At 56.5% G+C, this 22,618-nt stretch overlaps 2 protein-coding genes across 2 annotated transcripts; one reads left to right on the top strand and one right to left on the bottom strand.

Annotated features, from left to right (window-relative positions):
- The first annotated feature begins 3,786 nt into the window (after nt 1-3,786).
- On the top strand, nt 3,787-17,605 carry ATP4A (ATPase H+/K+ transporting subunit alpha). Its single transcript, XM_010369287.1, has 22 exons — nt 3,787-3,821; nt 3,912-4,055; nt 4,172-4,231; nt 4,920-5,123; nt 6,917-7,030; nt 7,234-7,486; nt 7,753-8,021; nt 8,624-8,822; nt 9,129-9,238; nt 9,319-9,453; nt 9,943-10,135; nt 10,703-10,878; nt 11,985-12,121; nt 12,206-12,356; nt 12,462-12,630; nt 12,720-12,874; nt 13,970-14,093; nt 14,607-14,752; nt 16,219-16,352; nt 16,685-16,786; nt 16,871-16,962; nt 17,152-17,605. Exons 1-22 carry the CDS (start codon nt 3,810-3,812, stop codon nt 17,178-17,180), a joined length of 3,108 nt encoding a protein of 1,035 aa, XP_010367589.1. The 5' UTR covers nt 3,787-3,809; the 3' UTR covers nt 17,181-17,605.
- Nucleotides 17,606-20,577: 2,972 nt separating this feature from the next.
- On the bottom strand, nt 20,578-22,545 carry TMEM147 (transmembrane protein 147). Its single transcript, XM_010369297.2, has 7 exons — nt 22,280-22,545; nt 22,139-22,208; nt 21,519-21,578; nt 21,297-21,433; nt 21,076-21,160; nt 20,866-20,987; nt 20,578-20,781 (listed from the first exon to the last, which is right to left on the bottom strand). Exons 1-7 carry the CDS (start codon nt 22,354-22,356, stop codon nt 20,658-20,660), a joined length of 675 nt encoding a protein of 224 aa, XP_010367599.1. The 5' UTR covers nt 22,357-22,545; the 3' UTR covers nt 20,578-20,657.
- Nucleotides 22,546-22,618: the final 73 nt, after the last annotated feature.

Consider the following 22,618-nt stretch of genomic DNA (forward strand, 5'->3'; position numbering starts at 1 on the left):
TCAGCCTGGGCGACAGAGCAAGATTGTGTCTCAAAAAAAAAAAAAAGAAAGAAAGAAAGGACGAGGCCTTGGGGCTGCCACAGGCATCCACTGTAAGGGGTCAGGTGTGGGAGGTCTGGAGTCTTAGGGGAAGTGCTGGGGGCTCAGGCAATGGTTGTATTTCAGTTACTTTAACCACCAGGGCAGCTGGGTGCCAGCCCTGGCTGTGGCAGTGTTTTGAGTAGAAAGTAAAGAGGGCATAGAATGGTTTCCTGATCACTCCCTAAGGCTCTTGAGACCCCTCCCCACCACGTCCACCCTGCTCTAGACAAGTTACAGACTCAAAAATGGGGCATGGCCTGACACGGTGAGGTTGGGGGGACACACATGCCTTCTGTGTTCCTGCCAAAAGCACACAACCCGAACCTAATCACGAAGAACCAGCAGCAAACCCACACCGAGCGAAGTCTACAAAATCACTGACTCATACTCTTCCAAAACGCCAAGGTCACGAAAGATAAGGAAAGACGGAGGAATCGTCACGCAATGGAGGAAGCCAAGGAGATACAGCAACAGAACGTGAGGTGTGGTCCCGGACTGGATCCCGCGCTAGGAAAAGGACATTAGTGGGAAAACTGGGGAAATTCAAATAAATTCTCTAAATCACGGGTGTCCAATCTTTTGGCTTCCCTGGGCCACATTGGAAAAGAATTGTCCTGGGTCACACATAAAATACATTAACACTATCACTAGCTGATGAGCTAAAAAAAAAAAAATCGCAAACAAATCTCATAATGTTTTAAGCAAGTTTACAAATTTGTATTGGGTAGCATTCAAAGCAGTCCTGGGCCACGTGCGGCCCGCAGGCCATGGGTTGGACAAGCTTGCTCTAGATTATTTATTAGTGTTTGATTAATGTTAATTTCCTGAGTTTGATCATTAGACTGGGATTATGTAAGGAAATGTCCTTTTTCATAGAAGACACATGCCTAAGTATGGATAAAGGGGATCCTGTCTCCAACTTGCTCTCAAATGATTCAGCCAAAAATTTCAAGAATTTTGGCCAGGCATGGTGGCTCACGCCTGTAATCCCAGCACTTTGAGAGGCCGAGGCGGGTGGATCACTTGAGACCAGGAGTTCGAGACCAGCCTGGCCAACATGGTGAAACCCCATCTCTACTAAAAATACAGAAATTAGCCAGGCATGGTGGCGGGTGCCTGTAATCCCAGCTGCTCAGGAGGGTGAGACACAAGAATTGCTTGAATCCAAGAGACAGAGGTTGCAGTGAGCCGAGATCATGCCACTGCACTACAGCCTGGGCGATAGAGAAAGACTGTCTCAAAAAAAACAATTCTATCTATCAATCATCTATCATTTATCATTTATGTATCCATCTATTTGTCTAACATCTATTATCTATTTTTATCTTTTTATCTTTTTTTTTTTTTTTGAGACAGTCTCACTCTGTCACCCAGGCTGGAGTGCAGTGGCACGATCTTGGCTCACTGCAACTTCCACCTCCCAGGTTCAAGTGATTCTCCTGCCTCGGCCTCCCAAGTAGCTGGGATTACAGGTGTGCACCACCATGCTCAGCTAATTTTTATATTTTTAGTAGAGACAGGGTTTCACCATGTTGGCCAGGCTGGTCTCCAACGCCTGACCTCAGGTGATCCGTCCGCCTCGGCCTTCCAGAGTGCTAGGATTACAGATGTGAGCCACAGTGCCTGGCCCAGTCCTCCTAACGAACACCAAACAAATAAAAAGGAGACACAGTATTGGGTTGAAGTAAGAGGTATAGATACAGTTGGGTAAAGGAACAGAACACAGTAGGGTGCAGTATTACAGAGTGGACTCTCTGAAGAGGTGACATTTGAGCTGAGACCTGAAGGAGGTGAGAAAGCCAGTGCAGACATCTAAGGAAGGGGGCCCAGGCAGAAGGAACTGTAAGTGCCAAGGTCCTGAAGCAGGAACGACCTTGGTCTGTGCAAAGTGCAGCAGAGAGGCCAGTGCCCCTGGAAACCTAGTAGCGATGGAGGCAGGACAGGTGACCAGGGCCAGATCTTGCAGGAAGGAGTGCAGAGTTTATTGTGAGTGGGAAGGGAAGGCTTTGGAGGGTTGTAAGCAGAGGGGTGACAAAAGCTGTCTAACACGGCTCAGAGCTGATGGGCGCCCAGTGAGCAGGTAGATTCACTGCAAAGACAGTGTGCGGCCCCACGCCACCTCCTCTTTGGAGGTTTCTTCTAGCAGGCTGGGGATGACCAGCCATGTGGGTGCGGGGAGGAGCTCCGGCTGCCCAGCAACTTTGAGTTTCCCAGGTGACCTGCCCCAGCGGAGAAGGACATTGCCAGCAGCGCAGTTATCTTATCAGGTGCACCCTCACCTGCTCCTGGAGACATGCCCACCCCGTAACATACCAAGGTCCCCACCATTCCACTGGCCTAGCCCCTCACTACTGCCCATGGAGGTCCCTACCTGAGGGATGAGGAGGGAGTCCCCAGGCTTCCTGGCATCTGTCACCAAACACCAAGCTCAAGCCAAGACCCTCGGACACATCCTTTCCCCACGTTGCACCTTGGTTTCCCCATCTGGGGTAGGGACAGGGAATGGTTGAGAGCTGTAAAGGCTCTAGCTGGATATGTGAGTCCCTCTGAGCCTCAGTTTCCCCCTCTGCACGACAAGAATGATAGTGCCGCCTGTACAGGGTTTTTTTGCAAAGACCCGTGAGGTCACACGTGCAGAACATGGCATGTGTACGGTGCTGCTGTGGTGAAGTTCGGTTTTTTCCATTGGTGGTGCCATACAAGAGCCAGGCTCTGGGGTCAAGCCTGGGCTGGAACCCTGTCCCTAATTCTTAGATGTTGAAATCTTCTGCAAAGTCCCTGGTAGGGGCCAAGAGAACATCGCTTTATAGGGCTGCTGTTAGATGCTAAGGAAACCATTCCAGTGACACACAGAGCATACCCAGCCCATAGTGAATAGTCAGAGTTCAGTAAACATTCAGCCACCATAGAGAGTGTTGTAAGCATGGCAGGGTGTGGTGGCTTCTGCCTGTAATTCCAGCACTTTGGGAAGCTAAGGCGGGTGGTTCACCTGAGGTCAGGAGTTTGAGACCAGCCTGGCCAACATGGTGAAACCCTGTCTCTACTAAAAGTACAAAAATTAGCCAGGTGTGGTGGTGCGCACCCGTAATCCCAGCTACTCAGGAGGCTGAGGCAGGAGAATCGCTTGAACCCGGGAGGCAGAGGTTGCAGTGAGCCGAGATTGCACCATTGCACTCCAGCCTGGGTGACAGAGTGAGACTCAAATAAAAAAAAAAAAGGTGTGGGAGCACCCTCCTCTTCCATGCCTCTTCAGGCACGTGCTATTTAAACTGAAAGAGGACACTCTGCAGCCAGCCGATCTGGTTCTCACTCCATTACATCCTAGCCTGTGATGGAGCCATATGAGAGTGACTCAACCCCTCCATGCCTCAGTTTCCCCATCTGTAAGGGGTCTTGTCCCCTGAAAGGGTTATTGGAAGGTTAAATAAGTTAGCACGCAGAAGCCCTCAGCACAATGCCCACTGGAGCAAACCTTATGTTTGCTCTTCTTGTTGCTGGGGCTGTTCCCAGGGGCTCCCCGATCTCAGGGCAGGTTGACATGGGGGGATCTGGGCGGGGGGAGCAGCCCAGGAGGGAATGCCTAAGGCACCCAGGCCTAGAGGTCGCCCCAAGGAGCCCCGTAATCAGCTGTGGTCAGGCGGTTCTGCTCCACCTCCCGCCCTCCCCGAGTATATCAGGACTGGTCCGGGCCCAGGCTCTGTCGGGTGGGAGCACAGGCACCGGGCACCATGGGGAAGGCCGTGAGTGGGGCCCAGGAGTCTGGGGTGTGGTGGGGACAGGGGTTGCAGTGGAATCTGAGGCCTCCCTCCCTCCATCCCATCCATCCCCAGGAGAACTACGAGCTCTACTCGGTGGAGCTGGGTCCTGGCCCTGGCGGGGACATGGCTGCCAAGATGAGCAAGAAGAAGAAGGCGGGTGGCGGGGGCGGCAAGAGGAAGGAGAAGCTGGAGAACATGAAGAAGGAGATGGAGATTGTGAGCTCTGGCTGGGGAGGGCCGCGAGCTGGAGGGTGGGCTGGTAACCACACAAGTGGGCAGGGAGGGGGCCAGGAGAGCCCAGAACAAGCATCCTGCCCCACCCCACCACACAGAATGACCACCAGCTATCAGTGGCGGAGCTGGAACAGAAATACCAGACCAGTGCCACCAAGGTGAGCTGGAGACTGGGAGGGTACAGAGAGGGGAGGGGGAGAGAGGGAGGGAGAAGGAGATGGAAGGAGGGAGATGGAGAGAGGGAGAGAGGGAGAGAGAGAGGGAAAGGGAGAGAGGGAGAGAGAGGGAAAGGGAAAGATGAAGACAGGAAGATATGGAGAGATGGAGAGAGGGAGGGAGAGAGAGAGGGAGAGGGAAAGGGAGAGATGGAGAGAGGAAGATATGGAGAGAGGGAGAGAGGGAAGGAGGGAGGGAGGGAAGGAGAGAGGGAAGGAGATGGAGAGGGGAGAAAGAGGGAGAGAGGGAAAGAAGGAAAGAGACAGGGAGGGAGATGGAGAGAGGGAGAGGGAGAGAAGAGAGAAAGCATTCGAGAGAAAGGGTTAGACACAGAGATGGAGAGAAGAGTAGATGAAAAGAGATAGCAACACAGAAAAGGCAGAGACAAATACGGAGAGAGCAGCAGGAGAGAGACACACAGAAAGGTGAGTGAGGAGAGACAGACAAAGGGAAAGATGAAGGAGGGAGGGAGAGACGGGGCGGGGGGTGGGCAGGAACCAAGAGACAAAGAGATGAGAAGGAGCAGGACAGACCGAGCTGGGGAAGTGAAACCGAGGCAGGGGGCTTCCTTCAGGGTGTGCATGTGGAGGAAAGCCCCCAGCACTGCCTCGCCCTACCCCTCTGTCCTAGGGCCTGTCTGCGAGCCTGGCTGCTGAGCTGCTGCTGCGGGACGGGCCCAATGCGCTGCGGCCACCACGGGGCACCCCAGAGTATGTCAAGTTCGCGAGGCAGCTGGCTGGGGGCCTGCAGTGCCTCATGTGGGTGGCTGCCGCCATCTGCCTCATCGCCTTTGCCATCCAGGCCAGTGAGGGGGACCTCACCACCGACGACAATGTGAGTCATGTTGCGGGGGCAGGCTTGGGACATGGGGACCTGGGAAAGGAGTACACTGAGAATGGGACTTGGGACAAGAGGGGCAGAGGAGGATGGGGATAGAGGAACATGAAAGGCAGTCTCAAGACAGGGGTCACGGCGGGTGGAGGACACTGGGATATGGATGGGGCAGACTCAAGGACACAGGGACACTGGGGTGAGTCTCAGGTATCGGGACATAGTTGGGGGCATAAAGAGTATGGCAATGCAATACGTAAGAGATGGGACTTGGAGGCCAGGAGCGTGGTTCACGCCTGTAATCCCAGCACTTTGGGAGACTGAGGCAGGCAGATCACCTGAGGTCAGGAGTTCGAGACCAGCCTGGCCAACATGGCAAAACCCCATCTCTACTAAAATTACAAAAATTAGCCAGGCATGGTGGCGGGCACCTGCAATCCCAGTTACTCGGGAGGCTCAGGCAGGAGAATCATTTTTGTTTGTTTGTTTTTTGAGACGGAGTCTTGCTCTGTCACCCAGGCTGGACTGCAGTGGCCGGATCTCAGCTCACTGCAAGCTCTGCCTCCTGGGTTCCCACCATTCTCCTGCCTCAGCCTCCCGAGTAGCTGGGACTACAGGTGCTCGCCACCTCGCCTGGCTAGATATTTGTATTTTTTAGTAGAGACGGGGTTTTACCGTGTTAGCCAGGATGGTCTCGATCTCCTGACCTCGTGATCCGCCCGTCTCGGCCTCCCAAAGTGCTGGGATTATAGGCTTGAGCCACCACTCCTGGCCTTGGAGAATCATTTGAACCCGGGAGGTGGAGGATGCAGTGAGCCGAGACCGTGCCACTGCCACTCCAGCCTGGGTGACAGAGTGAGACTATGACTTAAAGAAAAAAAAGAGGTGGGACTTGGAAGCAGAGGACATGCAGTGCAGACACAGGACAGACTGGGGCATGGGGAACAGGAGACCCTGGGACTCAGACATGGGACACCACGGCAGGGATACAAGCCTCAGGACACAGCACATGGAGAGACACAAAACATGAGACATAGAAGCACAGAGACAGAGAGGAAATGGAGGTGTAGGGCAAGGGACATTGGACATATGGCAGAGATCAGGGCAAGGGACATGGGGACTCAGGGACATGTGACATCAGACAGAGGCTCGAAAAGTCATGGTCGTGGGACACAGGATGGGAACTTGGAGATACGCAGACATGGGAGACACGGGACACAGTGACTGGGGAGCTGGAACACGGGGGCCGTGGCCACGGAGGACACAAACCATGACGCACAAGGTCTACAGCACATGCAGGGATGGGGATGTGAGGACGCAGGGAAAAGGGGGCCCAGGGGACACAAAGGTGGCAGCAGATTATGGAAAATCCAGGATGTGAAACTGGAGACACAGGGAATACAGGCCATGGGGACAGGAGGAGACATGGGACAGTGGACATGGGGAATGCAAGGCTTGGGGACACAGGAGAAGGGAACGTGTCAGACCAAGGCACACAGTGATTTGGGGCACAAGTCACAGATATGGGGACACGGAAGATTGAGGATTCAGGGCCAGAGGATATGAAATATACACAGGAACATAAGACACTGAGAAGACAGGGCAGGCCGAGTGTGGGGTATGAGGGACGTGGGAAGGGGGCTAAAGGCTACAGGGAATGGTGCATGAGCTTCCTAGTAGGCAGGGAAAAGCATGGGGAAAACCAAGAACACCAGGGCACCAGGGAGCAGGTGGGTGGCCTCAGGTAGGCAGCTTCCAGCCCCTCTGAATAACTCCAGCCCTGTCCCTGTCCCCAGCTGTACCTGGCAATCGCTCTCATTGCTGTGGTTGTCGTCACTGGCTGCTTTGGCTACTACCAGGAATTCAAGAGCACCAACATCATCGCCAGCTTTAAGAACCTTGTGCCACAGGTGGGTTCCCCAGCACCCAACCACTCCAGATCCCAGAGACTCCAGACTGCTCGGGTAGCCTCCTCCCATCAGGTCCAACCTGCCCCTCATCCGTGGCTTCCATCTTTCCCCATGGGTCCCAGTTCTCTCCATCCTCTACCTCCCCATGTGCAGCAGCTCCCACCCCCTAAGTCCACCTCAACTTTGGCACCCCTGCCCCGCAGCAAGCCACTGTCATTCGCGATGGAGACAAGTTCCAGATCAACGCTGACCAGCTGGTGGTGGGCGACCTGGTGGAGATGAAAGGCGGGGACAGAGTGCCCGCTGACATCCGCATCCTGGCGGCCCAGGGCTGCAAGGTGGACAACTCCTCACTGACGGGGGAGTCCGAGCCGCAGACCCGCTCACCCGAGTGCACGCACGAGAGCCCCTTGGAGACCCGCAACATCGCCTTCTTCTCCACCATGTGCCTGGAGGGTCTGTCTACTGGGCCTGCCTGCCCAGTAACTGCTGCCTCCACCGGTCCCTCTCCTGCTACCTTCTAGGACAGGGGGCTTCTGTCTCCCTATCTCTCCCCTGCATGACTGCCACCTCCCGGGGCACACTGCTTCTCTGTCTCCCACTGTCGCTCCCTTCTCCCCAGGTCACATCTTCCACTGGCGGTGACTGACTGTCAGCTCACACAGCAGTGCACACCCCACTGCTGCCCCCTATCCCTGAGTCACTCCTTGGCCCCCCTGCAGGCACCGCGCAGGGCCTGGTGGTGAACACAGGCGACCGCACCATCATTGGGCGCATCGCGTCGCTGGCATCGGGGGTGGAAAATGAGAAGACGCCCATCGCTATCGAGATCGAGCATTTTGTGGACATCATCGCGGGCCTGGCCATTCTTTTCGGTGCCACGTTTTTTATCGTGGCCATGTGCATTGGCTACACCTTCCTGCGGGCCATGGTCTTCTTCATGGCCATTGTGGTGGCCTATGTGCCTGAGGGGCTGCTGGCCACTGTCACAGTGAGTGGGGGCAGGCGGGAATGCAGGGAGCTGAGGGGCCTACCCAACCATCTGTTCTTTCCTCCACAGTCCCCCCATCACCTCCCTGCCTGTCCATCTGTTCACTCAGCTCCCATCCACTCTCCCACCTTCCCATCATCCACTCATTCAGCAAGTGCATCCCGATGCAAGCCTGCCACACATTGAGGGCACAGAGACGATGAGGCCAGGTCCTTAACCGGAAGAGGCTGAGGTCCTGTGCAGGCAGCCAGCATGTCACAGGGCCTTCCACAGTCAGCACCCAGCCCCAGACCAGCCCCCGGGAAGGTGTGGGGAAGTTTCCTCTTCTCATTTTGATTGTGTGAAGAGAATTTTCAGAATCTCGGCTGGGACAGCTCAGAGAGGGGCCTGGCTACTGTATCTGGGCAGACTGGGGAAGGAGTCTCAAACAAAGCACAGGCTCCACAAAAGCTGGGGCCAAGAAACAAACACCTGGTTTTTGCAGAAGCACGTTGCACACGCAGCCCCGCGGCTGGGGTAAAGCCTTCCAGGTTCTGTGAGGCGGGGAAGAGGACTGGAAGCAAGGGTGGATCCCTAGCCTGTGGTGCTCACCCCTTCCCCAGGTCTGCCTGTCCCTGACAGCCAAGCGCCTGGCCAGTAAGAACTGCGTGGTCAAGAACTTGGAGGCGGTGGAGACATTGGGCTCCACCTCAGTGATCTGCTCAGACAAGACAGGGACTCTCACTCAGAACCGCATGACTGTGTCCCATCTGTGGTTTGACAACCACATCCACACAGCTGACACCACAGAAGACCAGTCAGGTGTGGGGCAGGGAGGGCACAGGCGCCAGGGCAGGATCTGGTGGATGGTGGAGACCTGAAGGGGGCTAGGGGGGTAGGGAGGGCTCTGTACGAAGGCAGGGCGGCTCGGCTCCAGGTCTCAAAGGAGACTCGCTACTGGGTGTAGAGGGAAGGGTCATCCTGGGGTTGGGTCCCTCAGGGTTGGGTGGAACCCAATCCCACCCAGGTCTGGGGAGGGGGCACGCGACATGAGCCTAGGAGGAGGGGGCTCTGTTCTGGTCCGGGAGAGCCGCCATGCGGGACCCAGCCTGGACACCTGGTCTGCAGGGCAGACGTTTGACCAGTCCTCGGAGACATGGCGGGCGCTGTGCCGGGTGCTCACCCTGTGCAACCGCGCTGCCTTCAAGTCCGGCCAGGATGCAGTGCCCGTGCCCAAGGTGAGAGCCAGGGGGCCCCCAGGGAATCCCGGGAGGCAAGTGTAGCCGGCTTCGCCCCTGACACCGGCCCCCGCTTCCAGCGCATCGTGATCGGAGACGCGTCGGAGACGGCGCTGCTCAAGTTCTCGGAGCTGACGCTGGGCAACGCCATGGGCTACCGTGACCGCTTCCCAAAAGTCTGCGAGATCCCCTTCAACTCCACCAACAAGTTCCAGGTGCGCAGCCGGCCCCGCCCACGGCCTGGTCCCGCCCACCTCGGGCCCAGCCCCAGGCCACACCCACATCAGGCGGGCCACGCGGGGCCTCGCTCGCAGCTTCCTCTCTCCGCAGCCAAACCCCACCCCATCTCCCGGTGTGCCTATGGCCCCGCCCACCAGAGGCAAGGTCCCGCTCATCACCCAGCCCCGCCCACAGCTTCTCCTCGTCGGTACTCTCCATGAGGAGCACCTCGCTCTCCAAATTCCGCCCCCAGCCTGCAACTCCGCACCCTAATTCTGTTCATTCCCTGCGCCCAGGACTCCAAATATGCGCCTAGCCCCGCCTTAACGCTCACCTTCTACGAAGGACCTCTCTACACAAGCCCACATCGCCCACCTTCACCCTTCCCCGCAGCTCTCAGGCGCCGCACCGAGCTCTCGGCCCCGCCCATCTCCTCAGGCCCGCCCTGTTCCCCCGCCCACATCCCCGCCCCTCCCCGCCCACAGCTGTCCATCCATACGCTGGAGGACCCGCGGGACCCGCGACACTTGCTGGTGATGAAGGGCGCCCCCGAGCGCGTGCTGGAGCGCTGCAGCTCCATCCTTATCAAGGGCCAGGAACTGCCGCTGGACGAGCAGTGGCGCGAGGCCTTCCAGACCGCCTACCTCAGCCTGGGAGGCCTGGGCGAACGCGTGCTCGGTGAGATCCCTGGGCAGGTGAGGAGACTCTAGGTGGGAGGAGGAGCTAGCACAGACCCTGCCCACCCCTCCCCGCCCAGCCCTGACCGTCCTCATCCCTGGCTGCTGGCTGATCTGACCTAGTCCACAGCCTTACCCTTGACTTTCTTTGTACCAGTCCTGACCCCTGTCTGTCCTCACTTTCTATCTTGACCCCAGTCCTCACCTGGACTTTTCATCCTTATCCTGATCTCTGACCTCTCCCAATTTTTGTCCTGACGCCTTAAACTTCCCTGCCTCTACCCTAGAAAACAGATCTGTGGTCCAATTCTGGCCCTTTTACTTGCTGTGTGACCTCTGGCAAGAAATGTCCCCTCTCTGAGCCTCAGTTTCCTCATCTGTAAGATGAGAATAGGCCTCACAGGGTGGTTGTGAGGGTAGATTCAGATAATGTGAGTGAAGGGGTCAGCACAGGGTCAGGCATCCATAGGTGTTTGGTGCAAGGGGCCTGGTTATTTTACTCATTTCCTGGCCCTGCTAAGGAAGGGTCTGCCCAGGGCTCCTCCCTGACTTCACCGTTTCCGGCCAGGCTTTTGCCAGCTCTACCTGAATGAGAAGGACTACCCACCCGGCTATGCCTTCGACATGGAGGACATGAACTTTCCATCTAGCGGCCTCTGCTTTGCGGGACTTGTATCCATGATTGACCCACCCCGGGCCACTGTCCCTGATGCTGTGCTCAAGTGTCGCACAGCAGGCATCCGGGTATGCCACTGTGGGGAGGAACAAGTGGGGTGAGGACAGAAGATGGCAGCGGGATTTGGGTTGAAGAACCCCATGACAAACCCACCTGAAACTGGCTTGAGCAAAAATGCATTGTTTTATGATACTGAAAAATTCTGGGGAATTAAGCTTCAGGTATAGCTGGATCCAGGAGCTCAGTGTCATTAGGAATTTTCCTTTCTCCATGTCTCAGCTCTGCTCTTCTCTCTGCTGGCTTTATTTGCAAGCACTCCCTCCACTTGGGGACACACACACCCCTGCTCAAGCAGCTTGAACTTAACTCCCACTTGTTTAGCCACCCCACAAAAAGAGAGTGCCTCTTTTTCAGTAGCACCAGATTGGGTCACTCATTCATCCCTGAGCCAGTCACTGTGGCTGGGGGATGGAAGACCTTGATTGGCCAGGTCTGGGCTTTCTTGCCCAGTCTTAGCCAGGGACCTCACTGCAACCGATGGTCTAGGGGAGAGGAATGGTTCCCCAAACACAAAACAAGGGTGGGAAAGCCAAGGCCAGGCAGGCAGTGCCCAAGCCCTTCCCATGTCTCTAAGGCCCTGTTAGATCAGGGCCTTGTTACCTTTCTAAGCTCGTTCCTTGGCCCTCTTTCCTTGTTCACTCCTCTGCGGTTATGCTGTCCTCCCTGCTGTTCCTCCGACAGTTTGGGCCTGTCCTCACCTCGGGGCCTTTGCACCTGCTGTTCCCTCTGCCAGGAGCACTCTTCCCCCAGCTTTCCACGTGGCCAACTCTCTCGCCTCTTACAGGTCTCTGCTCAGATGTCACCTTCTCAATAAGCCCTTCCCTGGGTACACTTAAAATCGAGTCACCATTTTCTCCACCAAGCTTAATATGTTTTTCCCACCTTGTAGCATTCTATATAATTCATTTCTTTATTTTCTGTCACCCCCACTAGAATGTCAGCTCCTCAAGGACGGGGATTTTTGTCTCTTTTGTCTCTGCTATATCCCAGACATGTAGCAGGTGGTCACGTTTGGTCAAGTAAATGAACACGTGTATCAGCAGATGTCTCCCAGGGAGGACAGGGGGATTGGGCTGATCTGAAGGGGTCAGGGATCCGCTGGTTCCACCTACAGGTGATCATGGTGACGGGTGACCACCCTATCACCGCTAAGGCCATTGCAGCCAGTGTGGGCATCATCTCGGAAGGCAGCGAGACAGTGGAGGACATCGCTGCCCGCCTCCGTGTGCCCGTGGACCAGGTTAATCACAAGTAAGTCCCCCCCAGACTCCTGGGGTTCTCCCCACATCTGGCACAGACTAAGGTCCTAGTGAGGTCTTCCCATCTCCTCCCCAGGGAGGCCCGTGCCTGTGTGATCAATGGCATGCAGCTGAAGGACATGGACCCATCAGAGCTGGTCGAAGCCCTGCGCACCCACCCCGAGATGGTGTTTGCGCGCACCAGCCCCCAGCAGAAGCTGGTGATTGTGGAGAGCTGCCAGCGGCTGGTGAGCCCTGCTGATGAGGGCGGCAGGTGGGCAGAGGGGCGGGGCTGGTCCTGGGCCGGCCTCTCACTGACCACCCACCCACCCGCCTGCACCCACTGCCTGCAGGGTGCGATTGTGGCCGTCACAGGGGATGGTGTGAATGACTCCCCAGCTCTGAAGAAGGCAGACATCGGAGTAGCCATGGGCATTGCTGGCTCGGATGCTGCCAAAAATGCAGCTGACATGATCCTGCTGGATGACAACTTCGCCTCCATTGTGACAGGCGTGGAGCAGGGTCCGGGCCAGGCCAGGGAGGGGGTAGGCGGTGTGGGCACAGGAGGGAGAGGGCTGTGAGGAGGCTGAGGTGCCTGCCCGACCCCACAGGTCGACTGATCTTTGACAACCTGAAGAAGTCTATTGCCTACACGTTGACCAAGAACATCCCGGAGCTGACACCCTACCTCATCTACATCACTGTCAGTGTGCCCCTGCCCCTTGGGTGCATCACCATCCTCTTCATTGAACTCTGCACTGACATTGTGAGTCCATAGCCCAGGGTACCCATCCACAGGGTGCCCAGAGATACTTGCCCACAGATGGACAGGAGGGACAGAGACCACCACAGACACTCTTGGGCACAGAGTGACAGACAAGACCTGTGTGTGCAATGACAGCCAGTGCAGGACACACGGGTGGCAGGCAGGTGGACAGACCTAAATGGACAGACCTACAGCCATGCACACACAGGCGGACACTCAGGTAGGCCCGGGCCGACATGCACACATGGGGACTCAGATACAGATACTCAGACAGAGATGGAAACAGAATAGGTATCTAGCCAAACCTGAATCACAGACACGTGCTCCTAAACAGACATGGACAAGTAAACGCCCTCAGATAGACCCCATGGCAGACAGATAGAAAAGAGCCACAGATACAGTCATGAATGCAGACAGAGGTATGGCTGGGTGGACAGGTATTTATTCGGTAACATTTACATAGTGCTTTTTCTGGGCCAGACACACAATCATTTCCTTAATATTGTACTCATAACCACGCTATGAGTTTTGTTACTATCACCCCTACTTTACTGATGAGCTCTTCGAGGCATAGACAGGTAGAGTGGCTTGTCCTAGGTCACTGGGCAAATAAGTGGCCTGGCTGTGCCTTGAGTCCGGGCAGTCACAGGTCCCACAGCCTGTGGTCGTGGTCAGTATGCTCTGCTGCCACTCTAGGCACAAGCAGATAAGGGGGCACGGTGACACCAAGAGACTGAAGATACACAGAGATAAGGAGTAACGCAGAAATGCACAAAAGCAGAGATACAGTCACAAGAGAGTTACACCAGAGACAGGGACAGAGAAACAGACAGAGTGAGGAACAGAAAAAGAGAGAGGGAGACAGAGGGAGAAGATAAAAGTAGATGTTCTTATGAAGATGGACACCAGGATGCCAACACCCAGGGGCCAGTGGGGCCCAGGCTGTCCAGGCTGGTGTGGCTGTGCTGTCCCTGCAGGTCCTGCCTGCTAACCTCAGTCCTGTTCCTGCCCACAAGTGGGGGAAGGGGGACCCAGAGTGGAGGGGACAGGGGCCCAGCCAAACTCTCAGTCCCAGTTCCTTCCACTCCTGGCCAGTTCCCATCTGTGTCCCTGGCGTATGAAAAAGCCGAGAGCGACATCATGCACCTGCGTCCACGCAACCCAAAGCGCGACAGATTGGTCAACGAGCCTCTGGCTGCCTACTCCTACTTCCAGATTGGTGGGTGCCCATGGGCCAGGGAGCCTGGAGGTGGGGGGCTCTGCGCTGGGCAGGTTGCCTGCCCCAGGTTCTGCCTTGGGCTCTGGCTGGTTCCGGACCTCGGTGTCTGCATTTGGTCCTGGGTCTCCATTGTCCTCCGTGTCTCTATCTGTGACGATCTCTCTGGTTCCACTGTATCCCTGCTCTGTCTCTGACCTTGCTCTCCATGACCCTGTCTCTGAGTCATTGCCTGTTTCTGTCTTTTTCGGTCCTGGATGTGTCTTTTTCTCTCTGTCCCTGCTTCTGTCTCTCTCTGCCTCTGTGTCTGTTTCTGCGTCCCTGTCTCTGTGTCCTTGACCTTCTTTGTGTATCTGTGTCCCTGTCTCTTCATGTCCTTGTCTCTCTTCCTGTGTCCGTCTCTGTGTGTCCTTGACCTTTGTGTATCTGTGTCCCTGTCTCTCCATGTCCCTCTCTTCCCATGTCCCTGTCTCTGTGTCCATCTCTGTCTCCCTGTGTCCCCTTGCCTCTCTCCAGGTGCCATTCAGTCCTTTGCTGGCTTCACCGACTACTTCACGGCCATGGCCCAGGAGGGCTGGTTCCCACTGCTGTGTGTGGGGCTGCGGGCGCAGTGGGAGGACCACCACCTACAAGATCTGCAGGACAGCTACGGCCAGGAGTGGGTGAGCCTTGCCCCACCCCCTCCCATCCCTGGGCTCCCTCCTTCCCAGGGCCACTTGCCTTACGTGCAGCCCACTTGTTCCTCCACATGTGACTGAGTTCAGCCAGAGCATCCTGGACACCCAGACTCCCTGCCAGTTCTGGGGGCCAGGGCCTTTCCCACCATCTCCAGCTGCAAACTCCTGCTACTGATGATGGCAGCTGCAGATGGGTGTCTCCGCCCTGACACTAATGAATCATCTCAGACATGGAACCAGGCCTCTATTCTGCTATTTTCCCTACAGCATCACTCCCACAGGGTATTTGCACATGTGGCCCATTTTAATGAAGGTGTGGAGCACAGTGAGGCTAGATTTGGCCAGCAGATGTGTTTAGTCCACCTGCAGAGTTCCATACGGATGAGGATATTTCCCTTAAACATTTTCTGTCATGGTTAAGATAGACATTGAAGCCAGACCGCTTGGACTCATGGTCTGGTACTGCTCCTCACAAGCTGTGTAACCCTGGGCAGGTTGCTTTGCCTTGCTGTGCCTGTTTTTTCACCTGCAAAGTGGAGAGAATACCAAAGTCTACCTCAGTGGTTTTCAGTTTGTTCCCAGACCAGCAGCATCAGCATCACCTGGGAACTTGTTTGAAACACAAATTCTCAGGCTCTATCCCAGCCCTCTGGGAGCCCTTGCTGGGATTCTCATGCATGTTCAAGTTCCAGCACCATTGATCTACCTCCTAGGGTTACCCAGAGGATTAAATGAGCTAATGCGCGTGCAACACTCGGTACCTGGAGCAGTCGGGGATCCCCACAGTTAGCTGGTATTAGAAGGAGCTGTGTTGCCAGGCATGGTGGCGCATGCTTGTAATTCCAGCTACTTGGGAGGCTAAGGCAGGAGAACCTCCTGAACCTGGGATTTGGAGGTTGCAGTGAGCTAAGATCGCACCAGTGCACTCCAGCCTGAGTGATGGAGCGAGACTCCATCTCAGAAAAAAAAAAAAAGAAGTAGCTGTGTTGAAGAAATGGGCTGCATAGTGGCTGCCCCCTTTAAATTGGGCACGTGCCCTCTGTTCCCGAAAGGCCCGCGGTGCCTGCCTCACCTATTTTTGCCATCCGCCTGGCCCCTGGAGTCACTGGACTTTGCAAATCCCATCTGAGGATTTCAATTCCCCTTTCCCAGGCCCTTTCTTTTGGGTGCCTCCCCCCTTCCACTACGAAAGCAGTCGGCCCAGCCTACTGTTTTCCCGGGCACTGTCATCCAAGCTCTGCTAGGCTGAGGTTTCTGGGCCCCAGTTTGGGGTCCTGCACACCTGACAGACTCTGCCTCTCACCTTCCCCCCACCTCCCACCCTCTGATGCAAGGCAGAGAGAGCATTTAGGGGTTCACGGCCCTGGGACCCTATGCCCGGTGGGCTGCAGAGGTTCTCTGCCGGGACTCAGGCTGGACTCAGGCTGTTTCCGTTTGCCCCTGGCCTGCAGACATTCGGGCAGCGCCTGTACCAGCAGTACACCTGCTATACCGTGTTCTTCATCAGCATCGAGGTGTGCCAGATCGCCGACGTCCTCATCCGCAAGACGCGCCGCCTCTCCGCCTTCCAGCAAGGCTTCTTCAGGTGTCCCTGGCGGGCCCCATTCCTGCCCTCCAACCCCTGGTCCCAACTCCCATCAGATCCTGACTGTGGTTTAGAACAGCCGGCAAATGCTAGCGGGTGCCGGTGCCAGATGCTGACATGCCAAAAAACTTTTCTAACTGACCAGCAGCTCCCCGCCACAGCCCCCTCATTTCACTAAAGGGGTGGTGCTGAGAGGCCTGGGCCACTCCAGTGTTCAGTGTGTAGAACACCTTCCTGCTGCTGCTGACATCTGACCTACTTTGACGCACAGTATCCTGATTTGCATCACGTCCCCAATTCCTAATGGCCTGTCCTATCCTGCCCACCCCCAGGAATAAGATCCTGGTGATCGCCATCGTGTTCCAGGTCTGCATCGGCTGCTTCCTGTGCTACTGCCCCGGGATGCCCAACATCTTCAACTTCATGCCCATTCGGTGAGAGGCTGTGAGGGGTCAGGAGAGGGAGGGGGCTGTGGGGCACAGGCCTGGGATGGCCTTCACCTTGCCATGTGCCTTCAGGTTCCAGTGGTGGCTGGTCCCCCTGCCCTACGGCATCCTCATCTTCGTCTATGATGAGATCCGGAAGCTTGGAGTTCGCTGTTGCCCAGGGAGTGAGTGTGGAGACTGAGGGCCTGGGGGCGGGGGCCTCGAGCAGCTGCACCCACCTTTGATCCTCAACACTTGGCCTCCAAGCCCTTGACCCTCCATAGCAACCAGCACCAATCTCTGACCTCTCAGCCCCTGGCCCTGCCTAAGTGGCACCCCCAGCACTGAGTCTCCTTTCTCCCTCTCTCTCCCAGGCTGGTGGGACCAGGAACTCTACTATTAGAGGGAGAGCAGCCTTCAAGCATCCCTGCAACTGCCACAGCAGGTGGGGGCGGGGCTCGTGGGAGCCTCTAGACAGCCAGCCACCAAGTCATCTGAGCAACCAAGAGTCCCAGCCCCACCAGTATCTGCTTCTGCAGCCCACGGCACCCCACATTTGGAGGGACCTGCCCACTCCCCTCCCCCATCCCCAAGTTTGCACCTCCCGGAGCAGCAGCACCTGGGCAGTCCTCTGAGCTGGCCTTGGGAAAGCCCCCACCTGCCGTGGCGGTGGGGCTCTGACAGGGAGTACAGCTGGCCGCTCCTGGAGGGTGTTTCTGTCCTCAGGACTCCAGTCCAGGCAGGAGGGCTGCCCAGGGGCCCTTCGTTAAAGACATGCTTGTGTCCTGGGCGATGGTAATAAAACCAGCTCACGCTGACTGTGCTGTATCCGGTGCCAGACGCTGTCCTCAGCGTCTCTCATTAGCACTTATGATCTTCCACAGTCCTACACCTATACCTTCAGTGCCTAGGACACAGCCTGGCACATAGTAGGTGCTCAATAAACCTGCCTTGGGGAAATGATTCCTATTTCTTTGCCCAGGGTCATGGCATCTAAAGGCAAGCTGGGCCATCACCACAGGCACCCCCCATCACCTCTGGGCTTTCTCTGTTCTTAGCACCCTTCTCCCTCCTGGGGGCTCCCAGACACAAGGGGGCCCAAGTCATTTCCACATCAAGCATCCCCCACCCCCCACCGGTGTCTCCTTTCTGAGCCTACCTGCTTACTCCTCTGTCCCAGAAATGGCCAGTTCCTGAACAACTCCTGGAGGTGCCCTCCTCACACCCCTCACCTGAAAGGTTAACCCCATCCCCCCACCTCCCACCTCTGCTGCTCCTTTCCCAGCCCCTCTGTTCACTTCTCTTCCTCTTTCTTATGTAGCTTTCTCTGGCTAGGTCCTGGGCTTCTCCTTCCTCGTGACCACAGCCCCCCAGACCCCCATGGCTTCAGTTGTTTCTGCCGTGAGGTCCACATCTGTCCCCAGCTTCCCCCAGTGTCAGAGGTGACCTACACTGGTCTCTTCATCATCCTCCCTACCCCCCATACCTGTACCCATGCACTGACCCAATCTGATAGTCCCACTGTCTCATCAGTGTGGTCCCTTCTCCCTTGGAAACGTGGTAAACCCTTGGGCTTACAGGCCCCAAACTCCAGTTATCCTGGAACTCTTTGCTCCTCCCTTACCTGTTACCACCCCACGGCGCCCCCTGCCGGTAAAGAAATACACACAGCCCACTGATCACCAACACCTCCGCTTGGCTTCCAGTCGCTACCCTAACCCCACCAGCCCTGCTGGTCCAGCCCTGGCCTCCTGGCCTCAGCCTTCCCACTCCAGACAACAGCCATGCAGAGCTTCCTAAAGCCAAATCTGACCTTGTCCTTCCTCTGCCTAGAGCTCTCCATGGTTCCCAAAGCCTTCTGTGATCTGACCCCTGCCAGCTTCTGTAGTCTCACAAGCCTCCTTGAACTCATTCCAACCAGTGATGTTCCCTTGGGAAAAACAGGCCCCCTCTCTGACCTCAAGACCATTACCTCTGCCTTGCCCCAATCACTCATTCTTTAGGTCTCAGCTCACGTCCTCTGCTCAGGGAAGCCCGCACTGCTTCCACGGCAGGCCAGGTGGCTCCTCTGGATCCCCATAACCCAATGTTTTCCCATCATAACCCTGATCACCTGCAGCCTGGATCCCCACAGTCCAATTGCCCAGGCTTCACCATCTTCTGCCAACTCAGCCCTTACCACTCCAGTCTCTCTCCCTGAACCCCATGTAAGCTGGGATTATTCCAGCTGGTAATTTCTGCAACCTACACTTGTCTCAATATGTGTGAAGAGCTATGTGGGGCATGGAAGTGTGGGAGAAAGTGACCTTGTCACAAGTCCACCCAGATAGACTGCCCTATCTACTTCGTTTCCACATCTAAGTCAAGGCGATCAATCACTCCCAGCTCCCGACACCCGTGGACCCTGTCTTTACTCCAAACAATGAGAAAGAATGGGCCTAGATGGCAGCTGCTCTGTCTGAGGGCAAATGCTCCCTCCAGAAACACTGAGATGGTCATAGCGAGCTTTCCTAGGCCTAACCTTAAAAAAAAAATCATGGGCTGGGCGCGGTGGCTCATACCTGTAATCCCAGCACTTTGGGAGGCCAAGGCGGGCGGATCACAAGGTCAGGAGATCAAGACCATCCTGGCTAACACGGTGAAACCCCGTCTCTACTAGAAATTACACCTAGCCGGGCGCGGTGGCGGGCGCCTGTAGTCCCAGCTACTCGGGAGGCTGAGGCAGGAGAATGGCGTGAACCTGGGAGGCGGAGCTTGCAGTGAGTCGAGATTGCGCCACTGCACCCCAGCCTGGGCGACAGAGCGAGACTCTGTCTCAAAAAAAAAAAAAAAAAGAAAAAAATCATATGGAACCTCAACAGCCTAGAGGAAGAGGAGGGGCAACTGCCCTAACCTACTCCCTGGGGCACTCCACTGGGAACGTCAGGGCTGGGGAGCATCTTCCTGAGTGGGGAAGGTGTGCATCAAAGTGGAGCTTAAACATGACATTCAAAACTTCTGACACATCCCCCTCAGAGAGAGGCGGGGAGCTGGCTTCAGTGGACCAAGGAAGGCTGAGGGTGGAGGGGGGCATCCAGGACAATGTCGAAGCTGGGGGCCCCACTGCTCTGCTCCTTGGCTGCAGCTGTCTCTCCACTCCACCCTGAGAAGGCTCAGGCTGGGATCTGATCTGAGGGCCATAGAACTGAGGAGCTCACAGTCACAACTCTCCCCCCAGCCTCATGCTGACCCCATGGCTTGAACGATGTTAAGAATCTGGCTGGGCAAATTATTCTAGGGAGCAGTTTCAGAAAAGCTGGTTTTGCTGGTTGGATAAAACCAAAGGCCGAGCAATTGGACTGTCCGCTGTATGACAAGGGGCTGCAAGTGGTTGCAAGCGGGAGGATGACCCGGTTAGATGGGTTTCAGATAGATCCCCTGGCTGCCATACAGAGGATGGACTGGAGGAGGACACTGGGGCCAGGAGCCTCGGAGGTAACCAGCCTGGGAAGGGCCCATGTGGGGAGGCCCAGGTTGAGGCTGTGAGGAGAGGAAGAGCCCCAAGGGCCTTCTCTTGGATTCTAGCTCCCCTCTATCACCTGTTCCCTGAGGGCCCTGGCCTCTGCCACTGCTCAAAGATCATCCAAACATTGTCTACTCCTGGCAAACTAGGAGCCTGAGGAACAGGATATGGGACAAGTCAGTGACTGGCTAGCTTCCAGCTTGTCTACCTGGCTCCTGACCCAGAACCAGGGCCTCTGGGACCCAGGTGGGCACGGTATTGGGAGACAGTTCCCAAGAGAGAGAAATGGAGGCAGAAGCAACTTTCCAAATACTATTTACTTCACTAAAACCTGAAGCGAGGCAGGGAAAGGGTACATCAATATCTGAGACACCAAGCCTAGGAGTGCACATTGACAACGGCGACATACAGGGCCAAGGTGCTGAGGGCCAGCAGCCCCGTTACCACTGCTCGGGCCAGTAGGGCTGTCCAGCTGCCCAGTGAGCAGAGGTGGACGAAGGTCCTGCAGGAAAATGTCACAATGAGGGAGGGAAGACTAGATAACCCACCCCACTTTGGACCCAGCCCTAAACCCCACCCAGCTCACTCCATAACGAAGGCCTTGTAGACACTGAGGAACATCAGCAGGAGGACAGCCGGCCGGAAGGTGTGGTACAGATCATAGCGTGTTATCATCCAGACCTGAGCAGATGCGACGATGTAATGGACCTGGAGGGAGGCGGAAAGTTGGGGCCAGGCCTCGGTAGGAGTATGGCCGCCAGCAGAAATGTGTGTGTGGGAGAGCAGGAGTGCCTACCAGACTGATGTTGGAGTCTATGCTCATCTGGATGTACTTCCAGTCAAACTCAATGCCCCGGGCTCCGACCCATAGGGGAATGCAGCTGAGGAAGGCAAAGGATGGGATTCTCCAGTACCCAGACACCTTCAGTACCAGGCTCTGAGCCCCTGCCCTCCAGCACCCCCGTGGAACCCAGGTGTTCCTTCTCAGGTGTCTGGGCTCCAGGCTGCTGCACGCACCGGGACATAATAAGCTCGGCGGTGGCCCAGCCCAGGGCGGCAACCATGATCTTGTACTCCCCCTTGCCGGCATTCCGGGACATGACAAGGTTTAGACCTATCAGGTCTGCCACATCCACGCTGGCCTTCATGAACTCCTGCGGGTCAGGTTGAAGCTTAAGTAAGCACAGGGGACAGGGAGCCCCACTCCTGCACTCCCTGCCCTTCCCTGGCCCCTCTCACCCCAATGAAGTCATAGATGCCGCCTTCCCAGGTGGGAAAGAAAGTGGCCAAGAACAGCATCTGAGAACAGAAAGCAGAAAGAGGTCACTTCAAGGTGAGGGGATCAAGATAAACCACGTGGGATTTGTGGGAAGTTCGTGGGTATGAGGAGGGCAGGACAGGTTCTGGGGACCCATCTGGAAGAGGAACCACCAGATGGTGGCAAGATTACAGGAATGGAGGAAATAGAGGATAGGTACCCGGGTCCCCGAGGGGGCTGGAAGTTTGAGTTCTGGGTGATCACAGGGCATCTGAGTCAGGTCTGAAGGTGCTGCTCCTTGGGCAGTGTTAACAGCATGTAGGGAATCAGTAATCATTCTTAATCGCACCAAAAGAAAACACCTCTTAGCCAACCACACTACTGACGTTTTCTCAGTTTTACTAAGTGTGACGCAAAAGTTGCTTTTAGGCCTCTTCTCAGGTCGTGCCCTTTTTAAAGTCCATCCTTTCTAGGTATCCTGACGCCTCCCTATGCGGAGTCCCGAGGGCGTTCCCACCGTGGCGGGGGATACGCAACGGGGGCGGGTCCCTGGGTCTGCAGAGCCTGGGGGCCAGAACACGTGGAGTCCGGCGGCCCTTACCTTGCAGAGTTGGACAAAGAGGTAGGTGACTCCAGCCTGGACGCATTTCCAGAAGGCGTTGTACTCGGACCTGGAGAAGCGGGAGGTGAGGATCGGCCCGGGCCCCGCGCCCTCTCCGCCCTGCGCCCTTCCCGCACTCACAGGCCGCTGCACTTGTAGGTGATGAAGTAGGGGAAGTAAGCGAGAGCGAAGCAGTTCCCGAAGTGAAACAGGGTCATGACGCCGGCCGCCCGGTCCCGCCCGCGCGGGGATCGCGAGGCGGCGTCTCCGGCAGCGAGTCTCCGGCTCCGCCGGTACTTTCGCCACGGCCAGGACCTGGTGCCCACCTGACTGGCGGGGGCCCGCGCGCGACCTTCTGGGATCCGTAGTCCCGGCGCGGGGCGTCGCGCCCAGTGACGTCAGAGCGCCCGTAGCCCGGCCTGGTTGCCAGCGCTCCCGGCCCAGCGCTGTGGGGAGTGACTTCCGGCCATGCGGGGACTC

Source organism: Rhinopithecus roxellana, chromosome 12 (genome assembly GCF_007565055.1).
Source record: "Rhinopithecus roxellana isolate Shanxi Qingling chromosome 12, ASM756505v1, whole genome shotgun sequence".
In the NCBI taxonomy this organism is placed as follows: domain Eukaryota; kingdom Metazoa; phylum Chordata; class Mammalia; order Primates; family Cercopithecidae; genus Rhinopithecus; species Rhinopithecus roxellana.

Excerpts from the sequence above, each read along its gene's own strand:
- ATP4A (XM_010369287.1), top strand. Across the intron at positions 9,454-9,942 it reads ACTCCACCAACAAGTTCCAG|CTGTCCATCCATACGCTGGA; the intron begins GTGCGCAGCCGG and ends CCCCGCCCACAG. Across the intron at positions 16,353-16,684 it reads TTCCAGCAAGGCTTCTTCAG|GAATAAGATCCTGGTGATCG; the intron begins GTGTCCCTGGCG and ends GCCCACCCCCAG.
- TMEM147 (XM_010369297.2), bottom strand. The coding sequence starts at position 22,356 with ATGACCCTGTTTCACTTCGGGAACTGCTTCGCTCTCGCTTACTTCCCC. Across the intron at positions 21,161-21,296 it reads GCCGAGCTTATTATGTCCCG|CTGCATTCCCCTATGGGTCG; the intron begins GTGCGTGCAGCA and ends TGCCTTCCTCAG. Across the intron at positions 20,782-20,865 it reads TACAAGGCCTTCGTTATGGA|GACCTTCGTCCACCTCTGCT; the intron begins GTGAGCTGGGTG and ends ATTTTCCTGCAG.